This window comes from Vipera berus (genome assembly GCF_964194415.1).
Source record: "Vipera berus genome assembly, chromosome: 3".
Lineage (NCBI taxonomy): Eukaryota > Metazoa > Chordata > Lepidosauria > Squamata > Viperidae > Vipera > Vipera berus.
Window position 1 is genome coordinate 22,350,128 of NC_138204.1, and position 24,329 is coordinate 22,374,456.

The 24,329-nt window shown below is 37.7% G+C and overlaps 1 protein-coding gene across 1 annotated transcript in view; it reads left to right on the forward strand.

Moving 5' to 3' along the window:
• PREX1 (phosphatidylinositol-3,4,5-trisphosphate dependent Rac exchange factor 1) overlaps positions 1-23,941 on the forward strand; it is a 220,742-nt gene extending 196,801 nt beyond the window's left edge. Inside the window, exons 27-40 of the mRNA XM_081323900.1 lie at positions 2,859-2,947; positions 4,405-4,487; positions 6,391-6,481; positions 8,502-8,630; positions 9,717-9,758; positions 10,425-10,642; positions 12,346-12,445; positions 12,759-12,902; positions 14,058-14,172; positions 15,073-15,139; positions 16,027-16,214; positions 17,061-17,163; positions 17,733-17,800; positions 20,721-23,941. Of these exons, the coding sequence (XP_081180026.1) occupies positions 2,859-2,947; positions 4,405-4,487; positions 6,391-6,481; positions 8,502-8,630; positions 9,717-9,758; positions 10,425-10,642; positions 12,346-12,445; positions 12,759-12,902; positions 14,058-14,172; positions 15,073-15,139; positions 16,027-16,214; positions 17,061-17,163; positions 17,733-17,800; positions 20,721-20,763 (1,480 nt within the window). The 3' untranslated portion in view covers positions 20,764-23,941. The remainder of the gene's footprint in view (positions 1-2,858; positions 2,948-4,404; positions 4,488-6,390; positions 6,482-8,501; positions 8,631-9,716; positions 9,759-10,424; positions 10,643-12,345; positions 12,446-12,758; positions 12,903-14,057; positions 14,173-15,072; positions 15,140-16,026; positions 16,215-17,060; positions 17,164-17,732; positions 17,801-20,720) is intronic.
• Positions 23,942-24,329: the final 388 nt, after the last annotated feature.

A 24,329-nucleotide genomic window follows, 5' to 3' on the forward strand; every position in this document is an offset into this window, starting at 1 on the left:
CAGCCACTATCCAGCTACAGGCTTTGCTGTCTCCTATATGACTATTCCATAGGAAGCATCTCACCACCCCATTTTAAACAGTCTTTCTCATATACCAGACATACGTGACTCTAGGTGACACAATAATAATAGATTTAAAAACTAAATAAAAATATATACAGTATAAAAAGTAAGACACACTGCAGTTGGAATCATAAAACAATTGCTGGTATATCCAGGAGACAGCTCTGACGCACATGAGGGACCCTAGGTTTGGGCACAAAACCAAGTTCTTAAAAGCTTGCAAAGGACCAGTGGAACTATGGACAGTCAGACTTCGAAAGGAATAAAGTTAAACAGGATGGATGTCATGGATTTGAGTTTCCTTGATCAGGGGGCCTTGCATGCCGTAGTCACTTCTTATTTGCATTAATGCAATACCCTCTACAATGGAGATTGGGCCAAATGCAGGAAGGCATGTAGTTTTGTGCAGCTTGCCCATGTTACACTGCAGCTATGTGAGGTGCACTGGCCCCTGGTTTCTTTTGGGGTACAATTTAAGGTGCTGGTTATTATCTTTAAAGCCCTGTATGGCATTGGGCTAAGTTATTTGAGGGACCACCTCTTCCTGAGGACCTCTACCCATCCCACTTGCTACAGGTCTCCTTTGTTAAATGTTGTCTTCTGGTGGGAACTAGGAAGTGAATCTTTTTCATAGCTGTGGCTCCCACTTGGAACAGCCTCTCCCTGAGAAATGGCCAGATTTTTCTGTTTTCTTAGGTATTAAGTGATGATGGGAACTAAACCCAGCATTGTTTTTGTTCCCTAGAGGATGCTATTATAGGGCTGGTTGTGATCTTGTGTTTTTATAGATTGTATGTTTGTTAGCCACCAAGGGTTGTTTTTTGCAGCAATAGCAGTGGCACTTAAACTTATATACCACTTCATAGTGCTTTACATCCCTCTCTAAGCAGTTTACAGAGTCAGCGTATTGCCCCCAACAATATGGCTCCTCCTTTTACCGACCTTGGAAAGATGGAAGGTTGAGCCGGGAGAATTGAACTACAGGTAGTAAGTGGAATTAGCCAGCAATATTGCATTCTAACCACTGTACCATCATGGGTCTCATATAATATAGGCAGTTTCAGTTTTAAAAATAAATTATAATGAAAAAAGATAACAAACAGTAAAATAGTACAGTATTTCCTTTTGCAAAGACATCACACTCACATGATTGTAGTTTACCACGATAGTCTTCCTTGGCTGAGTAGAGTAGCAGTTCCAAATTGATATTGCTTTCACATCTGTTTCATAATTCAGAGGTTCCAAAACATGGCCACTTTTTAAACTTGTTAGTAGCATAGCTGTGCAAGTGGAATGAATGTTTCTCCTGGTAAGGGAAATTTTGCTTTCTGTGAGCTAGAGCTAACATAAATGACTGAGGTAGAAGCCAAGAGCTGTCAATCTCTGTGGGAGTTTATAGAATTTTTTAAACATGTTTTGCATTTGCACATTACATGGAGTGGGCCATAGCAATTCAATCGGAAATGTTATTTCCTTTCCTTTCTAAATTTAAACCACTGATGTCATGAGCTCAAGAGTCCTAGTTACAGGAATTAATGGTATTTACTTCCTCTTAAGGGCTTATTATTGCTCAAATAAAAGAACATATTTTTCATGCTTTAAATCCCTGGTTTGGATAGTCTAGGAATATTTTGCAAATCATCAGCAACTATCTAACTGGCAATGTGCCTCCACATTAAGACTCTATTCACTATGAATTTGTGTCAGTAATGATAAGAGTTTGATTTTATTCATCATTTTATGGCTTTTAGTTCTGCATCATGATTTGGTTAATGCTTTCTATTACTGAGAATAATTTATCCTAGGTTACTGAGATCAAAGCAAATTCCTCGAGGGAATTTCAGAATTTGGACAGAAATGAAAGCTGAAATGAAAAATCTACTTGACACATAAAGAGTTAAACATACTTCTTGCAGAACAATTGTTGAAGAATAAATTAAATATGTTTTGATAGCTTTGAAATTGGAGATGAGATATGTGAAGTTTACAAGAATGAATAGAGTTATTGACAGGCTATATATTACTATACCCTTAATTTCTTGTATACATATTTGGCTCTTTCTGCCTGTATGTTGTATCCTGTTTAGAAATGGGAGAAAGAGATGTTTTGGGGAATGAAACATTATAAGTGGAAAGTTATTTTAAAGGAGATATTCTTTTCAAAGAGTCACCATCCCAGGAGGATGATCAGGGAAGACAGTTTTCATTCTTTCTAATTTCTGGTTAGGTTATAGCTGCTCCATCATTGGGGGCTTTCAAGAACAGACTGGACAGCCACTTGTTTGGAATGTTGTAGCCTCTCCTGGTTAAGCAAGGGGTTGGACTAGAAGACCTCCAGTGTCCCTTCCAACTCTATTATTCTGATATTTGTGGAATATATATTACTGAGAAGTAAGTCCAATTGCATATGGCAAGAATTTTCATTCATATAAAAAGAGATGAATGGTTCTTCAGATAAATATGATTTTTATCATATTGCTTATATTAATTGGTTCTTACAAGACATAGTTTATAAAGTTCATGAAGAACCATGACAGATTTAATGTTGAATCTTTATCATCTTTAGCCATTCTCATCAAGGGTAATGTGCTAATTCTGCAATGCACCTTCATCAATAGAAGACAAAGTATGATACACAAAAGTTCCATTTTAAAAAATTTACTATTCTCTTCATAGAATTTTGTAAGCAGAGTCATAATTCTTGGGCCAAGGATAAGATAGAAAGGAACGAGTACTGTCTATGTTTCCTTCTCTCTCAAAGCTATATATTATATCCATATTTTTTTTCTTTCCAGTGAATGTAACAGCAACAGGGATTCGGTTCTTTCCTATACCAGTGTCCGGAGTAACAGCTCTTATTTAGGCAGTGATGAAATGGGATCGGGTAAGTAAATGCTCTTGTTGCGAGTGAAGAAGGAGAGTGCAAAAGTTGGCTTGAAACTTGACATTAAGAAAACCAAGATCATGGCATCCGGCCCTCTCAATTCCTGGCAAATAGATGGGGAAGAAATGGAGGTAGTGACAGATTTTATTTTCCTGGGCTCCAAGATCACTGCAGATGGGGACTGTAGGCAAGAAATTAAAAGACGCTTGCTCCTCAGGAGGAAAGCCATGGCAAATCTAGACAGCACACTAAAAAGCAGAGACATCACCCTGTCAACAAAAGTGTGTATAGTCAAGGCTATGGTCTTTCCAGTTGCAATGTATGGCAGTGAAAGTTGGACCATAAAAAAGGCTGAGCGCCAAAGAATTGAGGCCTTTGAACTATGGTGCTGGAGAAGACTCCTGCGAGTCCCTTGGACTGCAAGGCGATCAAACCAGTCAGTCCTAGAGGAGATCAACCCTGACTGCTCTTTAGAAGGCCAGATCCTGAAGCTAAAACTCAAATACTTTGGCCACCTAATGAGAAGGAAGGAGTCACTGGAGAAGAGCCTAATGCTGGGAAAGATTGAGGGCAATAGAAGAAGGGGACAACAGAGAATGTGGTGGCTGGATGGAGTCACTGAAGCAGTAGGTGTGAGCTTAAATGGACTCCAGAAGATGGTAGAGGACAGGAAGGCCTGGAGGAACGTTGTCCATAGGGTCGCGATGGGTCGGACACGACTTCGCAACTAACAACAACAAAGTAAATGCTGTGCTGAAGTATTCAACAAGGGTTAGAGACAATTCACAATCCTGATATCTTCCATATATGTACAATGATAAATTTAATCATTCCTGCTTAGCAGATTCAATAGTTAAAAAAGTAAAGAATTAAATGGTTGTAATGAGTATAGGCTGCCAAGCAAATGTTCTGTCCACATACTAGCACATCTAGGGCTCAAACTGAGGACCTACAGCTTTGTATAATTTTCATGTATTTTATTTCTCAAAATGCTATGAGTAATGCCATCAGTTTCCAGGAGTCATGCCACTTAAATTTGGCACATAGTTACGTATCCAGAGATTGTGGAAAGGAGTTTCAGCAGCCCTATTAATTAGGTGCTTTAACTAACTGTAGGATATTTGATGAAATCTCCCTATTTCAGCTCATACAATTTGTTCCAAAAACATTTTTAGAAATGAGGCAGAATTATGTTTCCAATCAATACAAATATTTTTTTTTGCTTTTCAGTAAATGAATCTTATAGATTTGCTTTGTTAGGAAGAGATCATGTCTAAGAACTCAGAGGAAGCTGGGGAATTCATGAGAAGCTAGAAATTGTATAGGTGGATGGAAATATGAAGGGAAAAGAACAAGGAGTGGAAAAAACTATTGAGGATGAAAGAGAAAGAAAAAATAGCAAATTTAAAGATCAGTGTGTGCTTGTGAAGTTAATAAAGATCAAAGTTTTGTCTCAGGTGATGAACTTCCCAGTGATATGAGAATACCATCAGACAAACAAGACAAACTTCATGGCTGCCTTGAACATCTTTTTAACCAGGTAAAGAGATTGTACCTTTTTATGATTGCACAGTTAGTCTAGTGGAGGTTATATTAGCAGATTCTGGAGGAGGGTTAGATTAGATATTCTGTCATTCAAGCCACAAAGAGTTATCTAATGTAGCATATGGCTTCTAATATTAGTTAGCACTCCTTTGGAATTTCATAGTCATGGCATGAAAACACTGTGGGTTTTTTTTCCTAATGTCATCAGGACCTGGCCTTCAGGAAAACACTTCCTTTAATTTAGATAGCCAATAACTATGGCAGTTTAATCAACATTTTAAAGTCAGCTAAACCAGCCAATTTGCTAATTTTAGCCAATCATAAAGTTTGTTTTGTTTATCAAATGTATTTGCCACCCATCTCATTAATTCAGGTGAGAGTTCTAGGGAAGTAAGATCTAAGCTAAAACGTTATCAGGCAATAATTAAATGGGACACTAGACCAGTGTTTTTCAACCACTGTTCCGCGGCACACTAGTGTGCCGCGAGATGTTGCCTGGTGTGCCGTGGGAAAAATTGAAAAGTAATTATAAAATACTTTCTTTGTGTTTATTTGATTCCTATTCAAGAGAATTACTTTATATATAGTCAATATAGGCACAGAGTTAAATTTTTTAACATTTTCTAATGGTGGAGTGCCTCGTGATTTTTTTCATGAAACAAGTGAGCCTTTGCCCAAAAAAGGTTGAAAAACACTGCACTAGACTGACTCTTCCTAGAACTCAATGAGGTCATAAACCAGAGCTTTTTGTTATGTTCCTCTTTTCTTCTATGTAAGAGAAAAAAATGTTTGAAAGAAATGTTATGGCTCACTTTCTGGGTTTGATCATGAACCTTTCATCACTTCTAGAATTTATGTACTTAAGTACTTTTTATCTCGTGTTTATTATTTTTAAAAAGAGCTCAAGGCAGCAAGCATGCCTAATACTCCTTCCTCCTCCCATTTTTCCCACAACGACAATTTTGAGTTGAGCTGAGAATGAGTGATTCACCCAAAGTCGCCCAATTGGCTTTCGTACCTAAGGCAGGCCTAGAATCCTTCGTCTTCCAGTTTCTAGCCTGTTAATGACTTGGTGGAATACCTGCAGAAATTGAACTGTAAAATTGCAAGTCAGTTTTGTAGTCAATTACTAATATCTCAGTGGCGTAATGTAATATTAATGCATGATTGACTGCTTATTTACTGATCTCGGAGTCCTAGTGCATAATCACTTAAATACGAGCCAGGAGTGTGCTGCAGCTGCCAAAAAAGCCAACACAGTGCTATGCTGTATTAACATAGGGATAGAATCAAGATCACGTGAAGTATTAATACCACTTTACAATGTCTTCGTAAGGCCACACTTGGAATACTGCATCCAGTTTTGGTCACCACGATGTAAAAAGGATGTTGAGACTCTAGAAAGAATACAAAGAGCAACAAAGATGATTAGGGGACTGGAGACTAAAATATATAAGGAATGGCTGCTGAAATTGGGTATGTCTAGTTTATTGAAGAGAAGGACGAGGGGGACATGATAGCAGTTTTCCAATATCTCAGGAGCTGCCACAAAGAAGAGGGAGTCAAGCTATTCTCCAAAGCGCCGGTAGGCAGGACAAAAAGCAACGGATGGAAACTAATCAAGGAGAGAAGCAACCTAGAACTAAGGAGAAATTTCCTGACAGTTAGAACAATTAACTAGTGGAACAACCTGCCTCCAGAGGTTGTGAATGCTCCAACACTGGAAGTTTTTAAGAAGAGACTGGCCAGCCATTTGTTCAAAATGATATAGGGTTTCCTGCCAGAGCAGGGGGTTGGACTAGATGACCTCCAAGGTCCCTTCCAACAACAACAACAACATCGTCGTCATCATCATCATCATCATCATCATCATTATTATTATTTGTGCTTCTTTGCAGGTGGATGCTATCAATGTCCTTCTCAAAGGACCAGTAATAAGCAAAGCTTTTGAAGAAACCAAACATTTCCCAATAGATCACACTTTGCAAGGTAATCTTGCCTGGCTCAAGAAAATTGGTGTTTCTTAAATAACATGATATAATTTCTTTATTCCCCTCAATTGTTAACAGATTGAGATAATTTCTCTGGCATATAGTCTGTCTGGCTCTGTTTCTTCCTTTCCTTCTGTATGTGTGTGTTTGTGTCTGTGTCTTTGTGTAAAACACCAAGATGGGGAAGGCAGTATTAAGAGGAGAATGTATAAATCAGATGAGCATATTTAAAAGAAATATCACACAAAAGGCAGCTAAACTTTATTCAAAAATTAACAGTATACTAGCAAATCATAGGAAAATTAAATAATCCATTATTTGTACATAGCTAGAAAGTAAAATGAGAGAGTTACATGATTTGAAGACTGACAGAATCTCCTCTCAAATTATTTATGCTAAGCAAAGATACTACAAAGACGATAATAGTAGTTCTATATTGCTGGCAAATACACTAAAAAAAGCTATGGGAAAAAATAGTGGACTTTAAGACAGCAGTGGCCAAATAATGATTAAAACTGAAGTTATAAATAAAGAATTCAATTTTCTTTTCACCAACTATATTCCATCAATAATCCATCTCATAAAAATAATATTTAAAGGAATTAGAATTCCCAGAACTAGCTCCAAAGGCCATATAACATATAGAATCATCTTTATCTATTTCAGAAATCTATGAAGTCTTTAAAAGAATTAAAAAATGAAAATCTTCAGGCCCTAATGGATTGTCAGGGGATTTTAAAAGTATTTAAAGAGGTCTTAATATCCAATTTTCTACTTTTATGCAATATTTTGTATCAGGGTTACCAGAGTCTTAGAAACAGCCCAAGTTGATTCTAATTCTTAAACTGGGTAAAAATCCTCAAAAGTGAAATGGTATCTTACAGGCCCATTTTACTTCTTAATAAAGACTATAAACTCTATACTAAAGAGTTAGCTAATTGTTTAAAAGTGGTATAACTAAAATAATTCATATAAATCATTCCAGGTTCATTCCAAATTGAAATATATCTATCCCATCAGGAAATTATTTAATATTATACAAATTAGTAAAATTAATAAATTTTCAATAGCCCTAAGTTCTTTAGATAGATTTAAACATTTAGTTCTTGTTTTGTAAATGGTATTTGTCTTACCAAAAATTTTATATAATAAGGTACAGTTTAATTGCATGATCATCAGAAACCAAAGAGACATTTTTTGGACAACCTTTCCAATATTTGGAAAAGTAATTGGAAGTTACTCTGATAACTCTGGTTTGGCCTTTGTCTGCTAGAAGGATGGTAGTGGTTTGGTCTTTCTTCAGATTTTCAAGGAATGCTGACCTTTGCTTTAAGTTGGTTCTGCTTTTGTGTTCTTGTGATCTGACCAACACTCAAGCTTAAGTTATTTAGCTTTTGCAAATAAAATAATAGTTGTTCAGTACAGATAATGTAATCTGTGTTGAGCAATTGAGTATGTCTAGATCAGGGGTATCAAACTGCCAGCCCATGGGCCGGATTCGTCATAGGGAAACCACGCCTACCTCATTGCTGGCAATGGCGAAAAAGCTCCCATATGTTGCATGACGTCATGTGACATGGTCACGTGGTCTAGATAATATAATTATGTAATGATACATAGATAATATAACAAAAGAAATGTGGATTCAATAGAAAAAAATACAAAGTTAAAATAATGAAATTTCAGAGGCAAGAACCCCAGTTCAATCAAATTTGGATATATTTTATAGTTCATCTCAATAGCAATAGAGTTTAATATGGTAATATATATACAATAAATTTGTGTGTGTACAGACCCTGTCTCTTCTGTTTTTTAGTATTTTTTTCTCTATGTATCTTGGATTTATGCTATTTAATTACTTGATAATATTTATTAAGTTCAGTAAAAATATTATCAAAACCGATGAGTGATTGTTAAATTAGCTTAGCAGAGATTGGCACAGGATGTAATTAGCTGCTATTCTGAACCACTTTGGTATTGTATTATTGTCGGAACTGAAATCTTTTCTTGTTCTGCAGAATTTAAGCAAAAAGAAGAAACCACTATTCGCAGCAGGAACAAGATTCAGATCAGCATACAGGAAGATCCCTGGAACCTCCCACTTCGCATTAAAAATCTTGTTGATACCATTCAAAAATATGTGGAAGGTTTGTGAATGGAAAGCTGGAAAAGAGCTGTTAAAAATTTCCATATTATAAAGAAAGTAGTAGAGAAGGCTGGGATCAGAAGGAGTAGAGTAGCTGAATAAATATTGGAAAAATGCTGTTAAGTTCTTTCTAACTAGAAAGTGAAAGTGAATCTTAGGAACAGAAAACAGGAATTGCCATATTATTTCTTAGTCGATTGATGTGGGAATCAATTTTAGTATTTTTGTTTATTATGCACTTATGTCTAAGCCTAATAATAATAATAATAATAATAATAATAATAATAATAATAATAATAATAATAATAATAATAATAATAATAATAATAATAATAATGATATAAACCTTTATTGTCAAAGTACAACATGTGTACATTGAGATTAGCTGAGCCTCTCCCCGTGTTCTCTCCCCCCAACACACAGTGACAACAAACCCTCCATCCTACCACACCATGTGAACCAACTACACCACACACCGGCCTCCCAAGTCAATTCTGCATAAGTTCACAGAGATTATATCCCATTCAAAAGCCTAACAGCCCACAGATAAAAGCTGTTTTTCAGCCTGTTGGTACGGCTGGCTATACTCCTATATCTCCTACCCGATGGTAGGAGAGTAAAGAGATACAAAAACTACAGTTCAAAACCATAGCATCATCTCTGTGAGGTAGGTTGGACTGAGAGAGAGCAACTGGCCCATAGTTACTCAATGAGTATGACTAATAGAGGACTAAAAGTTGGTTCCCCTGCTTCTCATGCAACACCTGCTCTATTTGAAAATATTCATATTCATTAGCATTTGCTAATTCCAAAAATGTATTCTATTAGAGAGCTATGGCCCCTTCATCTGTAAATTTTATGGATACTGTTGGCATCAGTCTTTGCAGTCTCTAGACATTAATAGTTTATGGTTTCCAGGACGTTCATTATGGGCTTGAATATAGAGTACAATTTCCCTTTACTTGATTATAGTGTTCTCTTTCCAACTCTGCTTCAGCTCCAGCATCTATCAATAAGATACTGAGCATGCCTTGTCATTTCAGTTAAGGAAGATATGATTAAATTCTACTTTATTTTTCTTTTCTAGATGGAAAGAATCAGCTCCTGTTGGCTTTGCTGAAATGCACAGGTAAAACATCCTTTCTCACTTTTGCTTACTCCTGACTTGTCCTCTGTTGCAGAGAACTTTTCCCAAGCTTCCTTTCATCCTTCTTGCTAGGAGACTCTACATTGCCTATGAATTCAATACCCTGTCACCTACCTCATGGCCAATGGCCTAAGTAGCACCTTGATATCCATTGCAGCTGAGCACCTGAACAGTGTTAAGAGACATTCTGTTTAAAGATTATTTTCATTCTATTTCAGGGGAAACAAAGCATTAAGCCAGGGGTCTTCAAACTTGGCCCTTTTCTGACTTGAGGACTTCAACTCCCAGAATTCCTCAACTACGCACACTAGCTGAGGAATTCTGGGAGTTGAAGTCCACGAGTCATAAAAGGGCCAAGTTTGAAGACTCCTGCATTAAGCCATTATTTTCAGAATTAGTGATTAATGTGGACATCTCTATGCAACCTAATCTGCTTGATGGCCTTGTGAAAAACTCTGCATTCCTCTGGGGCGAGGAGAGGAGAATAAATCCTCGAGGCGGGGGAATAAACTTTTGCCCAAATATCATCAGTATCATATGGGCTGCCTTGAATAAGAAAAGCCAGAACCGCCCTTGGGGCATGAAGCACAAGTCACACATGCAGTAGCAATAGCCAGTTGATCCCAATTCTTGTCTCTCTTCTTCCAGATACACAATTGCAAGTGAGACGAGATGTAATTTTCTGCCAGGCCCTGGTGGCAGCTGTTTGCACATTTTCAGAGCAGTTACTGGGAGCGCTCAACTATCGATACAATAATAACGGAGAGTATGAAGAAAGCAGTCGGGAAGCCAGTAAAAAATGGCTAGAGCAGATAGCAGCCACAGGAGTGTTACTCAACTACCAGTCCTTGCTGTCTCCCAGTGTGGTAAGTCTAGAATACCATTTCCTCAGACACAGAAAACCAAAATAAGGAACTAGGCAGTTCTTTCATTACTCATCTTCTGACCTAAATATATTTGCAAAGGCTGAGGAAATGCAACTGCTTTTGTTTGCAGTGTTGTAGCATTTGCATTGAACATAACAATTCAAACCCCATGCACACCTTCCCAGCCTGGTTTCTGGTGTGACTGGGATATATGTGCAAAATCTCAACCTAGTGAGTTGAGCACCCTTTCAGCCCATGGTAAACCATGCAGCCAAATGTCAAGTTTTCCTATATGCAGTATAGGAGAAGCTATTTTGGGCAATAATGTGAAGGGATCCAAGAGGTCTAGGTATGTACATGTTATCTTAATATGTATAAGAAGAGAGAAACTGAGTTTGTATGTTGTGCATACTACTCGGACAGAGTAGTATAGCTTCATGTTTGTTCTTTTAATAATTAAGAGAAAATTAGTAAAATGCAGTTCCTTGCTTGAGAGCATGCTTTGCATGCAAGAAGAAAATCTGTCAGGGAAGATATTTCTAATCACTACTGGCAATCATTGCAAACAATACTGAATAAGCAGACCAGTATTTTAATTCTTCAAACAGTACAACATATTTATCTACTCAGGCTTTTCTCCCCCTTTAAGTGACAAGCTGTACCTCTCCATATTCTATTTTCTGCATAACTATGTTACATGTGCAAGACTTTTATCTTCTTGGCTTCTTCTAAAGCCAAGATAAAAGCAAGAAAAGTAGACATTCATTGCTATTTTTTAAAAAAAGTTAGCTACATATTAGTGCTATATAGAGTATTAGCTGTAAATGATAACTAATAGTGTGAAGTGTTGAAGTATTCTGTCCTCTACTGGTGAGAAACTGCCTCTTGCATTGCATTGAATGTATTTGAAACAAGGAAATATACCAGATATATAACAACATTTTTTTCATATTCATTTGAAAGTTCAAGTCCTCGTTGCTCATAAATTTTTAATATACCTTATGAAAGCCCAGATGAGAAAGATATGAGACCTGTGATGGACAATGTATGCTAAATATATGAGGCATAGGAAGGACAATGTATGGTAGAGATGCAAGCTCACATTTAAAAAAACAACAACAGTAAATTTCAGAGAATGAAAGATTTAGATATGGTTTTAGTCACACTTACAACCAGCTTTTGATGCCTGGGTTTGGGGAAGGCATCTATTGTCCTTTTTATAACTCCAGTTCTTATGAAGAGAATGTTTTGTGTACAGTCCTCAAATTACAACAGTAAAACTTGGCATTTCAATCATAAGTTACTACAGTCCTAAATTGAGGCACTGTGTGACCAGACTCAATTTTATGACCATTTTTACAGTGATCGTTAAACAAACCATGTGGTTGTTAAGTGAACCACATGATTGTTAAGCCGATTCTGTGTATTCACTGGACTTTTTTTTGCCATTTTTTGCCAGAAAACGGCAGACACTGTAGTAAATCATGGTCACATGATCATTGGAGGCTGTAAGCACTTGCAATGTGATCACATGACTGCAGATGTGCCTATACAGCAGTTGTAACTTTAAGGAGGAGGCATAAATAGCTTCTTTTTTTAGTGCATCATCGCTTCAGATGGTCCTAAGCGACTGGTCATAAGCTGAGAACAACCTGTATCTGTCCCCTCTTGCAATCTTTTTGTCCTATTTCTTTCTCCCTTAGAAAGAAGAGCGAACCATGCTAGAAGATATCCAGGCCACTCTTTCAGAGCTGGATAAGGTTGCCTTTTATTTCAAGCAGCTGGATGAGTGTTTCGTAGCAAGTGAGTTTCATGGACTCCCTTGAATTTTTCCTATGACTCTGTATTTGTTTGAACTGTAAAATAATGCATTCTATTGCCTAAGTTCACAGAGACTGGAATTTCAATAGAAGCTGCAAAACCTCTTATTTTCTAATATGTACCTTTTGCAACTCTTAATTCAACAGACATTGCACACCCTCGATTAAGAGCAGTGTCAAAAAAATAAAAATTAAAACCTACGAGTGGGTTTCATTCTTGCAGTTTCCTCCTGTCGATTATCTTGTGTTAATGTTTTCCCCGTGATTTGGAATGTCTTTTTCCTTGATTCCTCCAGATACTCATGTCTTTTATCACGTGGAGGGAAATCGGCAAGTTTTGAAAGTGACCTTATTCCTGGATAGTTACTACTTTTCTAAACTACCTACCCGATTTCAGAACGGAGGAAGTCTGAAACTGCACGCAGTGCTCTTTACAAAAGGTACAAGTGAAATCCTTTTCTCTCATTCTTTCGTTCATTCATTCATTTATATTCAGCTCCTACCATAGTTGAACTGAAATCTTGATGAAGGTCAAGTTAGTGGATGTTAAATAGACAAATAATTTCACATTTTTAAGCCCAGTCAAGGCAGATAGAAAGGAGATACTAGAAAATGTTTTCCACAAATTTAATGGAATCAGTGATTGGTCCTTTGGACCAGTTGTTTAAAATTTAAATAATGATTGTAGACTCATTTTTAATTGTATAGGTGCAATATTTGCAATTGGGCATGATGCATATAATTCCAACAATTATTTAGAACCTCTGGAATAGGCAGGATAATTTTTGCAGACATTTTTAATCTTAAACTCCCTGAATGCCAAAATGGCTAACTTACACACAAATGGCCAACCTTCACACAAATGACCAACTTAAACCCTCAGAACTGATAGAAAAAAATGGGTACAACCAGGCTGATGATTCCATGATATTATCTATCTATCTATCTATCTATCTATCTATCTATCTATCTATCTATCTATCTATCTATCTATCTATCTATCTATCTATCGTGCATTAGTTAGCTTGCTTGCTTATTTGTTTATAGAAAATCCTATTTACACAGAGGTAAGATATATAAAGAAAAGGATTATAATTTGTTAATAAATTCAGTGTGTTGTTCTTACATTTCTCCAAGACTTTATTTCATCACCAGCACACATAGGCGCCTGGTCAATCCAGTGACATCATGTTCATCATGACAACATTATGCAAATGACACAAGCTATGTAACTTGTGTTACTTGCATCATGACATAAAGAACTACACAGTTCACATCATTGATGATGTCAAGACAATTACGAAGTCCTTTGCTCTTCTTCCCCCCCCCCCCCACTCTATGAGTAAGCATCACTTTTTGTTTTACCTCACACATCACCCTTCTTGGCAAGATTAAACAGAATAAGATAGATAGCAAGATGAGATTGGTAAGTGTTGCTCAATAGCGAGATGGGCAGTATACAAAATTAATCAATAAATAGATCCAAATTAATTCAAAAGAAATTTCACCCTTCTTGTTGAATAATGGTTATAATAGATATAAATATATAAGAATTGTTAAAAGTTGCTTTAAACTTTTCATTAAAATATTTATAGCCCTTGAAAATCTGGAGGGCCAAGTCCTACCGAATGGGTCATCTCAGGAGGAGCTTCAGCATCAAATCAATTCCTACTCTCTTGAGAAGGTGCAACAGTATTATCACAAGCTCAGGTACTATAGCATCAAAAGAAATCTGATTGTAAATAGCCTTGGCAACTGAATCAAAATTCTTTAAAAATGCATCCATACCATTGTACATGATAGTTTCTATTAGTGAAGCTTTATTTTGATGCTAAAAATTGACTATTTCACTTGGAATTCATACAACTTGGAATTCCTTTCAAGTTTTATTTTGAATTTTAATAATATGTAGGAGAGAGAGGGATCAAAGAAAGAAAGAAAGAAAGAGGTCAATGCAAGGTCGGAATTGGAAATATACCATCAAAGCTGGTTGCTAGATTTTGAGATGAGAGTGAAAAGGAGCAAGAGAGAAGAAAGTAGTGAGCTCACTTCATAATTTGCATGGGACTTTTATAATTGCAGAAGAACTGGAATTGGAAATCTGACTAATTTTTAATTTGTCCTTAATTTTTGGACCATCCAAGTATAGTTAAGTCATGCGTGGCCTGGTTCCTTTTGGAGATTAAAATACTTTATAAGGGTGCTTAAAATTACATAATTCTAAGCTAATTATTAGGGACGCGGTGGCTCAGTGGGTTAGGACGCTGAGCTTGTCGATCAGATGGTCGGCAGTTTGGCGGGTCAAATCCCGAGTGCCGCGTAACAGAGTGAGCGCCTGTTACTCGTCCCAGCTTCTGCCAACCTAGCAGTTCGAAAGCACGTAAAAATGCAAGTAGAAAAAATAGGGACCACTACGGTGGGAAGGTAACAGTGTTCCATGCACCTTTGGTGTCTAGTCATGCCAGCCACATGACCACGGAGACGTCCTCGGACAAGTGCTGGCTTTTCGGCTTTGAAACAGAGATGAGCACTGGCCCCTAGAGTTGGAAATGACTAGCACGCATGTGCGGGGAAACCTTTACCTTTAAGCTAATTATTGTTTAATTTCAGGACATTTTACCTTGAACGATCTAACTTGCCTACAGATTCGAACACCGCAGCTGTGAAAATTCATCAGGTATAGAAACCTTCTGCCCATATACTTACAGTAGTTGTTTGCCAAAGTGGAAATTGGGAGAGGCTGCTACTTCAACTGTTAAGAAGAAAGTTGGGGCTTCTCATCTACTGAAGTTCCAATATTATTTGTGGCCTGTCTATTTTTTCTAGTGCATGAGTAAAATGATCTTCCACTTTTCACTTCATAATCCTGATCTGGGTTGTCCTTTGGAGTTGGTACCACCATAAAGTAAATCTAGAGAATGCAAACTTTTTAACCTTGCAGGTTTTTTTTCTCCCTTGCCAGATCTAGACTCCGCTTTAAAGAATAATTAGGATTGGGACCTTATTGTACAGACAAAGATTCAAATCATTATACCATAAATATTTGTTCAAATCACTATTTTCTCCTATGACTGCTTTCTCTTCAATTAAACGAAGAGCTCCAGCATAATGTTCCATGCAGTCTCAGTTCTCAATAGGCTAGCATCTGTATTCTATTCATTTATTTATTTTGTACCTTCACATCAGTTTTGACTCCTGACAATTGACTGGATTAGTCCTTGCAGTTTTCCTGGCAAGATTTTGGAAGTGATTTGCTATTGCCTCCTTCCTAGGGCTGAGAAAGAGTGCCTGGCCCAAGGTCACCCTTCTGGCTTTATGCCTAAGGCAGGACTAGAACTCACAGTCTAAAACAGATGCCTTAACCACTGCACCAAAGCTGGTCTTGTATTCTAATTTAGAAACTCCTAGAATTGCACAGACTTTTTATCTAGTTGCCAACAGTCACTTGAAGGCACAAAATAATAGCAACAATAATACTGAATAGTTACTGTCATAAGGGATCACACGGATACAACTTTCAGAAAGAAAAGGGACTAAGTTGTACTGTTTTCTGTTCTTTTGCAGCTCATTCGGCCCATCAATGCAATGCAGGAGCTTTGCAGACTAATGAAATCTTTTGTCAGCACAAAAGGCAATCAGTCTGGGTACTCTAGTAATTATGTTGCAGGGGCTGGACTGCTGCCTATATCTTCTGAATTCTGCTACCGTCTTGGAGCCTGCCAGGTGGTAATGTGTGGCACCGGGATGCAAAGGTGAAAATTCAGAAAGGAGTCGGATAAAGAGTGATGTGCAAACATTAACTGTCCTTGTCCATATCTTCTGAGTTCTTCTCAGATGTATGTCCTGTGCATTAGAGTAAACTTGCAGGAAAATGTGGGGGCACAGATGGGTCAAGACTCTGAACTTGCCAGCCTGGGTTCGAGACCAGAGCTCCTTGCCTGCCACAGCTCCTGCCCACCTAGCAGTTCGAAAGCTTGCAAATGCAAGTAGATTAATAGTTACCACGTTGGTGGGAAGGTAATGGCATTCTCTGCGCCTTTGGCATATAGCCATGTTGGCCACGTGACCATGAAAATTGTCTTCAGACAACACTGGCTCCCTCGGCCAAGAAATGGAGATGAGCACTGTGCCCTGGAGTCGGACACGACTGACAGGGAAACCTTTACCTTTTTATAGGAAAATATGTAGAGCAGGATGAACAAAGCTTTTCAGGTCATATCCCACACTTGGTCTTTCCGTGGTATCCTTAGGGTCATATTCCCTAAAGTAGGCAAGAACAAGACAGCATGAGTGGGACCAGGGCAAAGAATTGGTAGGGACTGCAACAAGCCCAAAGGTAACAGAATTTAATGGAAATGAGGAGATAATTAAAATTATATAATATTTAGTAAATGCATAAATGTAATATTCGATCATTTTACCCCTATGACATTCCAAATGTGTAATTTGGTGACATGTTTTGAAGGGTGCTCTGTGAGTGGTGGGGCAGGTGGCAGCCTACTGGTTATGGATATCTATGGAAGGGGGTAAATCAGCTTTTCTGACCAAGTTTTGAGTTTCTGAATGCAATGTTATTTTTTATTATATTATACTATTAGGAGCACACTTTGTGTGTCATTGGAACAAGCAGCAATATTGGCTCGAAGTCATGGACTCTTGCCCAAGTGTATTATGCAGGCAACAGACATAATGAGAAAGCAAGTGAGTATTAATGTAGCAGTCAATAAATAATATTAGCAACCATAAATTTCCAAATAGGACACTGAATATTTGTATGCACTGCTCAAAATTTTTATATGCAGAATATCCACATCATTTCATGATACAAAAGGTAATAAAAATGGCATGCTTATGATAACTATGTACAAACCTGTCTTGCTTTAAGCAAGATAGAAAGGTTTTGCTTTCCCAGATGTTAGCAAATTACAGTTTTGAGCATCCTTTATTATTGGCCCTACTGATAGGGATTTTGCAAAGTGGAAGGGAAGCAACATCTGAATAACCACAAGTTCTCCATCCTTTGTTTCAAGAGAGAAGTGCAGTGTGCAGAATATGCCTATGCACCCACTCAGGACACTTGTTAGTGTGCTGTGATATTGTCACTCACTGTAGCTGCAAAACATACTGAAGACTTTTCATCTTAAGCAAGCAAATAAAACTAGGCTGCCAGCTCCCTCTTTTCCAGAGCTGTTTTATGGCTATGAATAGATTTTTCAAATGAAAATAATGTATTTCTACATATGCAACTATTCTTGTATGTTTTTCTTTAGGGACCAAGGGTTGAAATCTCTGCAAAAAACCTGAAAGTGATGGATCAGATGCCACAGTCTGCACCCCGGTAGGTAGTTAGGTTCAGTAGCAATAGCACGTCTTATATATACCACTCCAACGTGGGTCATCATTTTTACTGACCTCGCAAGAATGGAAGGCTGATTCAACCTTGAGCTGGTGAGGTTTGAGCTCCTGGCAATGAGCAGAGTTAGCCTGCAGTACTGCATTCTAACCATTGTGCCACCTTGGCTCTTTTAAAGAATCTGAAAAAACTTTAGGAACGGAAAGTATTGATGAAAGATCAAATCCTGAGACACCACTGGAATGATTTAAAAGCTACAATTATTAAACACAGAAGGAAGGAATATAAAGTTGGACTGTTTGATCAGGGATAAATAATCTGTTTGAAATGAGTAGTAATTTTTAATGGATATTACTGAACCAGGACTAAATAGATGAAGATTTCTGGATTGCATATATAAATATGTGTTATGTTATAGGAAGGAGAAGTGTTTTTTTTTAAAAAGGGTGAAAAGTTATATTAGGGCTCAGTATGCTGAATGTTGAAAGCCATTTCTTTATTAGCGTCTTTGTTTCTTTTTCCTTTTTTCTCCTTTTCTTTCTTTCTCTTGAATTTTTAAAATTTTTCTTTAAATTTTTATTTTAATTTGCATTTATTTTTACTATGCCTATTAAAAAGTTTCAATAAAATTATTACAAAAAAGAAGAAATTGCAAACTTTTTTAAAGTTCATCACCATAACTAGGAAATCTGAGAAGCTGGCTTGTGTTGTCACTCTGAAGATACAACATTCCCTTCTCCCTATTTTGTCTGAATTTTCAGTATACCTTTTCAGCCCATTTTGCTATTGTCTGTTAGCAAGTCATAGCAGACATTGGCTGTATCTCAAAGGCAGAGTAGTATTTTGGAGTGGAGGGTGGGGTTGTGGATCCCCACGACGATTGAGAATGGCAGCAGGTGGCTGCACGGGGGGCCGTATCAACATTCGGGAGCGCGCCCCCGCTGTCTTCAAGCGGTGGCGCGGTCCAACCCCCCGGATTTGTCCCGTGTTTCCGGGAGCGGGGATGAGCAGGCCCCTGATCTCAGGCTGGTGTATTTTAATGCCACATCAGTAGTTAATAAGGCACCTCTTATTCGAGAGTTGGTTGAAGAGGAGCGTGCGGATCTGGCTTGCATTACAGAGACCTGGTTGGGTCCAGAGGGAGGTGTCCCTCTGACTGAACTTTGCCCACCAGGTTTCCATGTGCTTCACCAGCCCCGGGCTCAGGGAAGGGGTGGGGGTGTTGCGGTGGTTGTAAGGGAGACCTTATGCCCGCGGAAGGCTACCGTTGTTCAGATACTCGGGTGTGAGTCGCTCCTCCTGAGATGTGGCCCTGGGGCTCAGTTGGGTTTGTTGCTGGCGTATTTCTCAGATTGACTACTCAGATTGACAATGCTCTCTACATGGGGCTGCCCTTGAGGACCACTCGGAGGCTCCAACTGGTGCAGAACGCGGCTGCGCGAGTGGTGATGGGGGTCTCCGGATACTCTCATATAACACCTCTGCTCGGCGAGCTGCATTGGCTTCCAGTTGCCCTCCGGGTGAGATTCAAGGTGCTGGTGATGACTTATAAAGCCCTAAATGGCATGGGTCCGGATTATTTACGGGAGCACCTTCTGCCGGCGTTTAACTTCCCATCGTCCTGTGCGCTCCCACAGAGAGGGCCTCCTCAGGGTGCCGTCGGCCAGGGAATGCTGACTGGCGGCCCCCAGGGGGAGAGCATTCTCTCTGGGTGTGCCTGCCCTCTGGAACCAGCTCCCTGTTGAGCTCCAGACGGCTCCCGACCTTTGCTCCTTTCGTCGCGACCTGAAAACTTGGTTATTTGAGCTTGCCGGCCTGGACTGAGGGATTGGAATTTTAAATTTTTAGAATGTGATTTATTTGTTGGGGCTAATTTAATTTAATTTATTTTTAACTTTGTATATTGTGTTTTAACTGCCCTGTACACCGCCCAGAGTCCTTTGGGAGAAGGGCGGTATATAAATCCAATAAAATAAATAAATAAATAAATAAATAAATAAAAATAAATAAATAAAGTATACGGTAGTTGAAGTAAATGTCTGTGGAAATTCTCAGTCATCCAGGTCATGGTTGTCCTAAAGGTGCTTTTTCAAAAGGCAACTGGATTTTCTTTGTTTTTCCTTGAAGACGTTTTGCTTCTTATCCAAAGAGCTTCTTCAGTTCAGTTCAGATGAAGTGAAACATCTTCAAGGAAAAACAAAGAAAATCCAGTTGCCTTTTGAAAAAGCACCTTTGGGCATAGTTGAAATCAGAAAAACCTGCTCTTAACTACCAGGCAGCTGCTGAAACAAAATGGTCTATTTACCTCATCAACATGAATTAGTTTTGCATGTTCATATCATTTCGCTCTTTTCCAGAGGAAAAAGGAGCATTCAAAGGAATCTTTACATTTCATTGGTGAATTAAAGTTTACTTTTAATCACCTATATCTTTAATGGAGGTAATTTAACACACCCCTATCTCAAACACGACCTGACTTTTACTCCAGGCATTTGGTGGCCCCTTGAATGGAGTCCCCTCTTAGTTTATTATGGTGCAGGACGCCATTTTTTAGTCTATGATTTATGTTTATGTATGTTTATACATTGTGTGCATTTAAGTGGCTCATTTTAGATTTGTAGTTTGCTTTTTTTGTTGTACACCACCCAAAGTCATGTTGAGTTGCACAATCTCATATGTCCAGTGATAAATAAAACAAGTAAACAAATATGCATATTGTCTTCAGATATTGTGGACTACAATTCCCTAATTCCTAATTTCTCCACCAGCTTGTGGGAATTTATGAAAGTTATTGGAGTCTTAAGGTCTGGAGGGCAAGACATTGAACACGGTTGTTTTAAAACAATTTGGTTTACTTTGGTCTGCCACTTTGTCCTTAAGTGTCTTCTTCTTCACATTTTTACAGAATCTACCAGTTGTGTCAACCGCCTGCAGATGGAGATTTGTAAGAGGAAAGGAAACAGATTATCTTGGAGTTGCAGAAGTGTTCAGCGGAGAGCAATTCTGCCTGAGTACTGTCTTACGCCATTGGTGCTGAGTCCAGAAGACAGGGGACAGTCCCAGTTTCTATTTTTTAGTTACTCTAGTGCACTAGGGACTTCTCTTCCCCTTCTTTCCTGCCAAATTACGAGAGCAGGCATGCTTACTGTTTCTGGGCTTGATGCAGAATTTCTCAAAAATAAATCTCCAGAGGATGGATGGAAGAATCACCTCTCTCAGGTTGCCTGTCATGGAACATTGTGGATTCTGAATTTTGGATGGGCACAGTTGATCCAAGCTGAAGCAAACCTACCTGCCGTGGTGTTTGGACTACACAGAGTTTCTAGCAAAATGTTGGCCAGTTGCCTTGAATAAGAGTTTCACAAACACTCACTTGCACTTTGAAATTTTGAATGGCGCACATTCTCTGGTTTGTTCAAAGAATTTTTCACTTCGTATTAATATAAACCAAGCTCAACTCTATAAAATACACATTCCATGAGACTTTCTACAAGAAATTCCTTTTAACTTTTACTGTAAAGTTCAGAAGTTAACATATTAAAAAAAAAACTAATGGTCCATTATGTATTCTGGAAATACAGTTATATTTTACCAGTGAAAATAACAATGAACAATTTTTTAAAAAGTTATTACGAAAGAGAAGCAAGACATAGCTGTTTGCTTCAATAATTTAAACATATGAAGGTTTTTGAAGCAAGGACAGAAATATACTTATTTATGTGGCATAGAAGATCTGTTTTGGAATATGTTACTACCGGTATATATGCAAAATTTAAATAAAGTATTTCTTTCAAAGGGGCCAATAGACTGGTAGATATGTAGTAGTTTACTGAAAATATTATTATGATATTTAAAACTTTACAGTATTTAAGTAGACTTTAATTAGTGTTTTTTTAAAAAAAAAATTGAAAACAAGTAGGTTGTAATTTAAAACAAAAATTTGGTTGTGTATATAATGTACTTAATTTTTCCCAATTTTAGAAATGTTTTTAGTTTGATCAGGATGATTATCTGCAATGCAATTTTTTCTAAAAAAAAAAGAAAAAGAAAAAAAAGAGCAATCTCAGGCCAGAAATAACATTTTTGTGGAGTGAGTGCCTTAAATCAATAATTCAAGTTGGTCAAGCGACTAAGAGAAATTAAGAGGAATAAAACTAATACTTGTCTATATCAATAATAATTTAACACCATAATATGCTGTAAAATGCATATTTTTGGGCATGCATAGAAATTCCTTAAAGTAACTTGTATTTAAGGCATGCAGAAAAGGGTTGTGGGTTGGGGGTGGGGGTCTTTGAAGAGGGCATTTAATAAGCTTCAGTGTTTGCTAATAATCAAAACCTTTATTTTTATGTGTTACACTGAAAATGGCTCCCCTGCTTCTACTCTGGGTGAGGAAGTTGATGAGGAAACACGCTGTCATATCTGAATTTATTTGAGATTCTAGTTAAAGTACAATTTCATTTCTGATTGGTGCATAAGACTCCTTTATTCATATTAGAATAAATAAGGCTGTTGTATAATTAAATGGACAGCAGATGGCAGTCTTAGGCTTCCTGGTGAAAACCACTGTACTAGCCCCCCCCCCCAAAAAAAACAAACCCCTTGGATTAAAAAAAAATCTTTAGTTGAAAAATAACTTTTAATAGTTGCTCTTAATAAGTTATTGAATGGAACTCATCTAAAGTTAGTAAAATTTTCTGGAAGATTTGCTTAGTAAACTGAAGTAGTCATCTTAGTTCATGCTGCTTTGAAATATAACAGTTTTTTCTCCACATTATATGCAGTAACATATAGTGAGCATTCAAATATAGGCTAATTTAAAATAGTTTATCCAGGATAGACACTAATATTTTATATGAGACTTTCTCAGCAAATTGCATCTAGGTACACAATCATGAAGGTGGCTGTCCATGATTGCTGAGCTAGGGAAAAAATTGATTTGAATCTAAGTCTTGTATCAGCCTTCTGCATGACCCAACATCTACTAATCTGCCTTATGCCCTTCAGTTTCATTGAGACCATTATAAAGACTGAGTCATGTAACTTAATATTGGAGCCTAATTAGAATGTCAAGACTTTTATCGTTGCGCTTGCCTCCTATACACCCCATTGAATGTAAAGATCATGCACCATAGGTTCAGCTGCCAGACTAATGTACAAGCATGAAAAGCCTTATGGAATAGTTGCGGAAGTTAAGGATTCCTTTCAAAGGAACCGGTCGCTTGCTGTTTGCATAATTCAAAATTTTATCTTCAAGTCTACACATTTTGTACTGTTGAGAATATTGCACATATTGTACAGTGGCATGTGAGAATTCACCAAGGCTGCAGTCTATATTCTCTTAAGCATTGTCCAGTGCACAGAAGTGAACATAGGGAGGGGAAAGTAGAACTACATCTCTTGCAACAACATTTGCACATTTGAAGAATGCCTGTAAACCAGAACCAGGTACACATATTGACATTGAAAAAGTCACAAGGCATTGGGATAGGTTCAGTAGAAGAACAAAAGTGCAGTGTCAGACACAATTACAGAGAGCATGGTGTAGAGCTGCTTTTGTTAGTCCAGCTGAACACACCACCATGTCCTAAATTCAGTCTTCTACATCTAATTCTCCAGATATGCTGGGTGTCAGTTCTCAGAATCCTTAGCTATAGTAGCCATTGCCTAAGTAATTCCTGATGTCATATACTGTTGCTCTGAAGGTGGTTAGACTTGGGTAGGATAGTAAGAGCTAGGTGAAATTCTCCTATGCAATTATATTGAACATCCATTGCATGTTTTCCATGGTTTCCTCTCCTAGAAGCCTGCAACTGACATTTCCCCCATCCCAGCACTGAAACAGGCTCCCGGAAGCTCCCTAACTCATCTCTGTCACACACAATAAAGGAGCGATCACTTTTCTTTATAATAAACTTGTGTGGGGTCTTTCTGAAGGCATTGGTTTTGCCAATTTGGGGAAGTAACAGAACATATTTTTATACCAATATGTAACTGGCATTTTCAGATGTACTGTATGTATATAAAAAGTACACTCCTAGTGAAGTCAACTCCAGTTGCTTTCTTTCATTTTTCCTTGCTGTATTGCTAATGGTATGTATATGTGTATGTGATAAATGATGTCTAACCTATTTTGTCCATTCATTGCTGATCCATGTTTCTACTGGTGCTGCCTTGTCTGCCTCTCAAATTGGTTACTCTTGTAATTCAATAGAAAATAGATGAACTGAGTTTTTTGTTTTTTTACTTAGTCTCTCAAGCAGATATTTGTCTATTATGAAATGGCAGTTCCCACAGAAAAGTTCATTTTAAAACTGTGCTTTACATATAAAAAAGTCAACATTTCCTGATTTTATAAACACAATGAGAGAAGATTCTAATTCCATTCTGCTCTGCCAAACCTCTTAGCTTCTCTGTGGGAAAATATATATATTGGGGGGAGGAAAAAAACCATTTGGGAGATCTCAAACTATCAGTAGTTAAACACAGACCTGATACATTAAATAGCAGC